This window comes from Fundulus heteroclitus, chromosome 1 (genome assembly GCF_011125445.2).
Source record: "Fundulus heteroclitus isolate FHET01 chromosome 1, MU-UCD_Fhet_4.1, whole genome shotgun sequence".
NCBI classification, from domain to species: Eukaryota; Metazoa; Chordata; class Actinopteri; order Cyprinodontiformes; family Fundulidae; genus Fundulus; species Fundulus heteroclitus.
The window spans coordinates 32,428,035-32,436,154 of NC_046361.1; the positions used below are offsets into that span (position 1 = coordinate 32,428,035).

Genomic DNA, 8,120 nt, shown 5'->3' on the forward strand with positions numbered 1-8,120 from the left:
ATGTATCGAGGCGCCATCTCATTCAAGGCTCTATACACAAACAATAAAATCTTAAAATCAATTATAAAAACAAACAGGGAGCCAGTGAAGCGACGCAAGAATTGGTGTAATGTGTTGATGATTTCTGGTCCCCATTAAAAGACGAGCCGCTGCGTTTTGGACTAACTGCAGACGGGAGAGAGCTCGTTGTTTGTTCAGTTTAAAACCGCTGTCTATGGTGACACCAAGGCTGGTTACTTTTGAAAATATCACCTCTGTCTTGCTCTCATTAAGTTGCAGAAAATGTTTTGATAGCCAAGCCTTGAAGTCACCCAGACAGTGGAGTAAGGGTGTGAGGGGGCAGTCGCTGTTTCAGAGGCGTGGAGAGACAGGCAGGGGGCGACAAAGACACACAAATCAGACATGGTCAGCTATCAGCCCCATATCTGCCCCACTACATTCAACACTCCACGTCCATAACTACTTTTAAAACTCACTTAAAAACGTATCTTTTTAGACAGGCATACTCTTTATGAGTTTTAAATGTAATTTGATTGTAAGGATCCCACCCTTTTCTCCCTGTCTTTTTTATTTTATTCCTGCTCTTTGTTGATTCAATGTTTACTGGATTGAGTGTTTTATTGTTGATTCTGTAAGGTGACCTTGAGTGTTGAGAAAGGCGCCCCTTAATAAAATGCATTATTAATATGATTATTATAATTCCAAAAAGGATTCAAAGCTGTTCAGAAAACACTTGGGTGCAGCCTTGAACATCAAAGCTTCTTCACGCGCTTATTTAATAGGGACGAATACAACCATAGAAGTAAGGTTCAGCAACACTTTATATTGTTTTTCCTTGTCTGGCTTAAATGTTTATTCTGGTATGAAACGGTATTCAATATCTTCCCATTTGTTCATTAATGGATATTGTAATTTACTGCTCTAAATTATGGTAAAAGCTTTTTCTTTTCTTTTTAAATCCAAGATCTTGACCTCGGTCGGATTCGCTGCACAGCGCTGTGGCATTTCAAACTAAATTCTAACTTTAACATGTTTTATTGCTGGCAGCTGCAATGCAAAAATGTCTGTTTTTAGAAGCTGTAAAATCAAGCCTGCAACAGTTTTGGTCAACGAAATTTTAGCTTTCTAACTGAGGTTAGATGATTGAAATGGTGTTAGTGTGAGTGCCACATAGGGCCCACAAACTACATTAACATTTATATAACTGGTTTCTGTGTACAACTGCTTCTGGGATGAACATGTACTCATGTATGTGTCATAACAATCCATCCAGCAGTTGTGATGTTTCATCCGGACAAAAAGTGTAAAAAATAAACAAAAATGAAAACTCAGATTAAACATGTCAAATGAAAACTGCAAGGAGATGTCTAATTTGTCAGACTTTAGCTTTTTGTCCATTTTCTTCCACTTGGCATCCATATTGTCTTTCTATGTGGTAGAGTTTGGGTGGTTTGTATTATCCGGAGCAATTATTTCAGTCAGTGATTCAGGCTTGTTCTGCTGGACGACATAGCCAGCATGTTTCCTCAATCTCCTTTCTTTACTCCTTTATCTCCAAATAGTTATTCACAAGTACTTTTAAAAATAAACTATTTCTGTCTCACTGTTTCTCTGTTTAGCTGTGTCTCTTTCCAGGAAGCAGCCATTGATGAAGCTATTGCTACCATTAATCATAGACATAATATAGGTAAAAGGACTGCCGCTGCCTACTGGAGCTGACGTGTCACCACGGCCGCCATCTTGGATGGGTCTCTCATGTGCCTCCAATGCATTTAGTTGCACTGAGGAAGCTGTTTGCCGAATTAAAATAAATCATAACTCCCCTGAATTTTTATGCAATTTTCACACGGTTTGGTTTGTCACAAACGGCAAAGATGTGGTTGTGATACAGGACACTGTGACGCAGAAGAAAACATGTTTTAATGTTGAAATACACTGTTTATAAATACAATGCATTTAATAAATTTATGATTTTTAACAGACACACATATGGCATATTAATGTATAAATACGTGATTTCATGAAACACTTCGTTTTATGCTATTTAACAAAGACAGACATGGTGTTGGATTTTCTTAAATATGTAAACAAATAAGTGCTTTCATGCTGAAATACTTTGTTTTGTACTTTAGTCTTGAACAAAGCAAGATAAGGTATTACATATTAATAATTTTTTTTAATTAATACATTTTATATTTTAATAAAGAAACAAGTTGTATTGTTAATTTAAATTTATTTCACTCTCTCTCACATGTACAACCCTGAGCCTTCTCTACACACCAACAATAATTTCTTCATATTTTTGTGTGCTGTGCATACACACATGCACACACACTGTTTTATAAAAGCCCTGGAAAGGTGTTCTTTAAAACTTCCTGCTCATTCCAATTTCCTTTAAACCCTTGAAAAATATTTTTTCTGGTTCTCTGGAACTCTGTGATACTTATTTTGGCAACGTGGTTCAGCCTTATTTTGTGAAATACAGCGATAACAAATCAATAAATATCAAATTACAATCCATCTGTTGGCTTTCTGCAATGTTCTCATCAAGTAAAAACTCATCTTCAGAACCAATCTCAGCCCGAAATGGTGATCTGCACTGCATGATCTACTTTCAGTAGTTGTCATTGGTCATTGCAAATGTAAGCTGCATAAAATATGGGCAAAGTTGCTCCATCTGCATTTAGAGTAGGAGAGACGCATCCAATATGGCGGTGAGGCAGGATGCACTCCAGCCCGTAATCAGGGGTCTATGTATATAATGTCTATGCTGTTAACTTTATACATTCTCTTCAAATTTCCTTTTCTTATCAAAGGTTCCTCTGATTCAGTGCATTCTTGTTTATCTGAATCTCTTTCCTGGATGGAGTCATCGATAGAGATATGATTGCTGTTAAAGAGGTGCAATGTTCTAATCCCCAGAAAGTACACCTGACCCAGTGTTGCTTTATTTATCTGGGTCTCTTTTCTGGATGGAGTCATCGACAGATCTGTTGCTGCCATTCTTGATGTTTTTTTTGTTTTTACTTGCATTGTCCATGGCTTTGCAACAATCCCTCATAAAAATCATTAAAAGGGAGTATTCCTCTCTACTGTCACCATGTGCTTGTATTGGATAGGAGATTAATCAAAGTAAAAATTCAGTCCTTTCTCCAAATTGTTTTAGGCATTTTTCTTTTACAATTTAGCATTTTATGGATCAGGTAACTGGGTAAGCAAGGAACAGGCTGGTGTATTTTTATCTTGTAGAGGCTTTCTTGTATTGAAAGGATTAAATCAAATGCTTTAGACAGTTCTCAGGGGGTACGGGGACACGTCTATGTTTTAAAGCTGTGTCCTTTACCCTATTAAAAAGGTACGCTGGGTAAATTAACCTAATAGACATGGGTTAGTGCTCCTACAGGATCGTGGGCAGGGACAGTTGAACTCCCTGACTTGGCCTTGGACTTGGCAGCGTGTCACTCTAACGCTGGGGGCAGATGGCCTCCCTCTCAGGCGTCAGCTGTTTACAAGCACAGAGGACGGACTTACCGGCTGGACGCTGAGTCTCACACACAGCTCTCAGTGGGAAACCACACAATCAACATAAAAAAAAACCCTGACTGCTTGATCCCTGTTTACTGGAACTTAACAAGCCAATCTGGATATTTGCATCTTTATTTTAAAGTAAAAATCAACGCACGGGGATGTGAATCTTTGAAGGTAGGTAAAGAAAATGCATTTTCGAATATTGTATCAGCTCATTTGTAAAGTTCACCTGTTGCTTGTGGAATTTCCCACAAATTATCTGATTCTGCAGTGTTGTTTTTAAAGTAAATTTCACATAATTAACAGACATTTTTGTATGTTTGTTGCTGTTTTTCCCCCCATATTTATTAGTACTGTTTTAGTTTATCCATAGACATTTCCCACATCTGAAAGTTTTCTTATGCTTTACTGTAATCTGAGATCGGCTCACCTGCTAAAGCTCCTCTAATTCCACTTGCTGACCGTAGGATCTGCCTGAACGGCTGGTAACGTCTTTACAGCGGGCAAATGTAAGCTGCAGCTAAAGAGTCACAATATCAGGTGTAAGTGGACATGACTAAAATGTTTTTTAAGGATTATGAATGCAAAAGCTTGCTTGAAATAATCAAAAAAAGAGGAAATCTAGTACATCTACAGCGTACGATTGAATTTTAGGACTTCTGAAATATTTTTTGATCGTCATTACTGTTATTTTAAGGGAAATGTCCTGCCGCTTTTATTGCTGCCTAAGTGTTAGTTTCCTTCACATTGTTCAGCAAGCAGAGTACCAAACCACATGCTCAGAACAATACATTTGAAAACAGCCTCACAGAGCCAGCGGGTCATTTCCTCATCTGCATCCTGTTCTTGAACAAAACAGAAAACATGGAAGGGATGCTCAGTTTCCTTCTCTGCTTCCTGAATAGGGAATTTGGACATGGGAAATGGCAATGCCTGGCTGTACCTGTTCCTCCTCACCACTTCAGTACTAACAAATAAATCACTTAAATATATCGTTTTCCAACACGGGGAAAGGGAAAGTGTCGTAGGATAGAAACATTCATGACTTGTCACCCTTACAGCCTCTATAAAAAGCTTAAAAAATTGCCTTTTTTGTTGCAGGTGCACATCAGGAAACTCTTTATTGCATGCTCTTGACTCAGGAGCTTCCTCTTTGCTTGGACTCCCCATGCAAAACATTCCAGCTTCCCTCCTTCAATGAACAAAGCAAATTCATGTTCGAAGCAGCTGCAGAGCCGAGAAGCAACAACCCGCCGTGATGGCCGTGTCTTCGCTCTATGTCACAGAGGAGCCTGGAGCTGGCCTCGTTGAAGTGGATATATGTGCTCTTAAGAATAACGTGCGATGCGAATTTATCCCGTCTGCTGTGTGCTCTGTTTGCCTTTCATTCGGCCTCATCTACTGCTTCCTTGGTACGTATTCACACTGACATTAGACGCCAGTATAAGCTTACATGAAGTCAGCTAACAGCAGAAGCTGTTTTAAATGTTTCATCAGCTCACCTGATGGTTTAAATCCCCTGTGGCAGGTGTCTGCAGGCTGCCAGGGGTTTAGAGTGGATAAACCCAAAGCTGGAAGAGGCAGATGGGTCTCTAAATTATATAGACAGTGTTCATGAGATACCACCTGTTGCACTGAATGAAATCCCACTGATGTCATAGTGTGAAAGCTGACAGCAGCTTTTTTTTTCGGTTTTTAGTGGGGATTCTGTATTTAATGTGCATGCAGAGCAATGCGGAACCATGTGAAATAAACATTTCCCTCTGTCCTCACTGGGAGAAAATGTGGAGACAGATTCAGTAACCATGAACCCTGACATTACGCAACCACACACGCTGCTGAAGTCTGTTAGCGTGGCCTGTTAAATATTAAGCTAATGCAGTTCATCTTGATTTTTTTCTTTTTGTCAGATGATTTGTTTTAAAAAAACCATAGCAGCTCGCCAGAATTAGTGGTTCTTGCATGAATGCCGTCCTGCTTCTTTTGCTGCCGCACTCAAATTCCTTACTGGAAAGAAATTAAAATGCAACTCATAAAAAATATAAAGACTGAAATATTTCCTTTGGACATTCATCTATAGGGAGTTAAAAATACGTGCTTTACATTTTTCATGTTTCAAGCAAAAGTATGAATGCATGTCAGTAATGTTATTATAATATAATATAATATATAACATGCACAAAGTTGTGTATGGCTATAAAGTGACAGAAGAAGATACATAATTTTAAAAAAAGTATATAAAATCTAAAAAGTGTAGTTGGCCTTTTTGACATCAACCCGCAGTATTTGGTTTATATAAACACGTTGCTGTGATCACGACTGCAAGTCTTTACCAACTTTCTACATTTAAAGGCTGAATATTTTGCTAATTCTTTGCAACATGACTGCAGCTTAAATTGAATGGAAAGAAGTTGAACATCACTCTGGAAGTACTAACACATACAGTCATATTCAGAAATTAGAATATGGGTTCCGATGAGGCTCATTTGTCAGATTAAAAGTACCTTTAGAAATAAAAAACAGCCTTAAAGCAAGCATTAATTCTAACACATGAATATGAGCTAAACCCTTCTATTATAGATGTAGTTGAACATTCAGGGTCGTTGTCCTGCTGGAAGGTTAACCTCCCTCTCCTAATCTCAAGACTTGTACTGTTTCTAACAGGTTTTCGTTTCAGTGTCTCGTGAATTTAGCTCCATTCATCTTCCATCAACTCTGATTAGCTATCAGTACTTATATCAGAGCTGACCTGTACCTGCTGAAGAAAAACTTCCCAACAGCAAGGCCTCGGTTCATAAAACCCAGCGCAAGCCACATCCTTCAGAAGGCCCCTAATTAGTAAAAGGAGTGCATTTTAGTCTCAGGATGAATCCAGCTGTTCTGTAAAAGCTTCAGAGCTGTGGTAGGAAACATTAGTGAAGAACGGGACACAAAGACATGGAAGAAGGTGCTGGGATCAGATAGGAACAAAACCATTTCTGAACAATGAACCATTTGGCATACACGCAGAACCACGATAAAACCTGGTAGCACAACTGATTTTTTTTTTCTTCTTGCTTTATTCATGTTTTTACAAATAAAGCAGATGTTCTGATGTCCAATTTGCATTCTGGAAGATTTCCAATTAGTGTAATTGTTCATCTAAGGTCTGACCAGCCTTAGAAGTTAAGATGGGGACTAAGGGTGGTCCAAAATAGTCCAGGTCCTGAGAAAAAAAACACCAAAATAACCGTTTAATTTAGCTCTGAATTGAAACCAATGAATCAGAAATCAGCAGTGGTGTGTCACCATATTTTGTCACATTGCTCATACTGTTCTTAACACAAAGGGCATCCACTCTCTCATGCAATGGAAAATTAATTTTGAATACCTGATACACACCTATGTCGAAAACGTTCCTTGTCCACACCTGACATTGCAGCAGTCATTCTAGAAAGGTGCAGTAGTTTCACCCCTTGAGAGTTGAATACTGAATATTTGTGTGAGATTAGCGTCTCTAGTCATTAAGTCATGTCGCATTAGTGTTTCCTAACAAATATTCATATGTTTTTAATACATTTTATTGCAAAAAGCTGCTTTTAAATTAGTTTTTTTTGTGTCAGCAGCTTCAACCAGGATAATTATAACTTAAGCGTACTCTCTGCTGCTTATAATGTTCAATATGTTTTGTGTGCAAGCATGAAGCATAACTAACAAGCATGGTATCGTTTGAAAATCCTCAAAGGTTACAATGAACAGCTTTGTTAGAAAGTTGTCATGGGAAAAAAATGTTTGGTTCATAAGCCAAACTTGCCCGTTCATGAATCCAAGAAAAAACTGGCACCATGACACAAATATAAAGTAACTGGATGAGAAGTGAGGAATCTGAGCAAAACTACATAAGTTAGATTTAACTCGGGTAAATACCTTAAAATTAAGCAAAGATTTTTTTTTACATCGCAAAGAAATAATACAATTATACTGTGAACATCTGAAAGTAATAGAGTTTCATGCTTGTTTGCTTGTGTTATGTTATTTTTTGTTTCTTAATGATGAAAACTGTATAATTGTTATTACTTGACTCAGTTGGCAAAAAATTCTATAATTTAATTTAATTTTAAATGTCATTAATGTGATTTCCTGTTAAGGCCAGAAGGTTTCACAAGCGATTACTGCCTGAAAACACACAACTGAGATAAACCGAGAAAAACTCCACAATCTTAATATCTAAATACAACCTTTTGATACCAGAGTAAAGGTAAGACATAAAATAAAATAGCTCCAGTGAAACCACTACCCCAGCTTTTACTACGTCTGCTTTACTTATGACTAAACAAAGAAAAAAAATCAACGTAGCCTAAGGTTTTTTCTATATAAATAGGGCAAAAACACTATAAACGTCCATTTGAAAACCTAGGAGACACCTCAGATTGTATTTATCAACTTCTTTACTATCACTACAGTAAATTTGGACTGAATTAATTGAAGCTTATTTGACCCACAATGGTTTTAGTTGGCCAGGGGGAGCTGTCCTTTTGCTGCAATTTAGCCAAATTTGCCAAAATTTTTATAACCTCTTTTATGCAAGGATTTTAGAATTACGTTACCCAACA

General features: G+C 37.7%; 1 protein-coding gene across 1 annotated transcript in view; it reads left to right on the plus strand.

Moving 5' to 3' along the window:
• Window positions 1–3,499: 3,499 nt before the first annotated feature.
• LOC105935303 (transmembrane protein 198) overlaps window positions 3,500–8,120 on the plus strand; it is a 9,054-nt gene continuing 4,433 nt past the window's right edge. Inside the window, exons 1-2 of the mRNA XM_012875647.3 lie at window positions 3,500–3,702; window positions 4,630–4,940. Coding sequence (XP_012731101.2) covers window positions 4,787–4,940 — 154 coding nt within the window. The 5' untranslated portion in view covers window positions 3,500–3,702; window positions 4,630–4,786. The remainder of the gene's footprint in view (window positions 3,703–4,629; window positions 4,941–8,120) is intronic.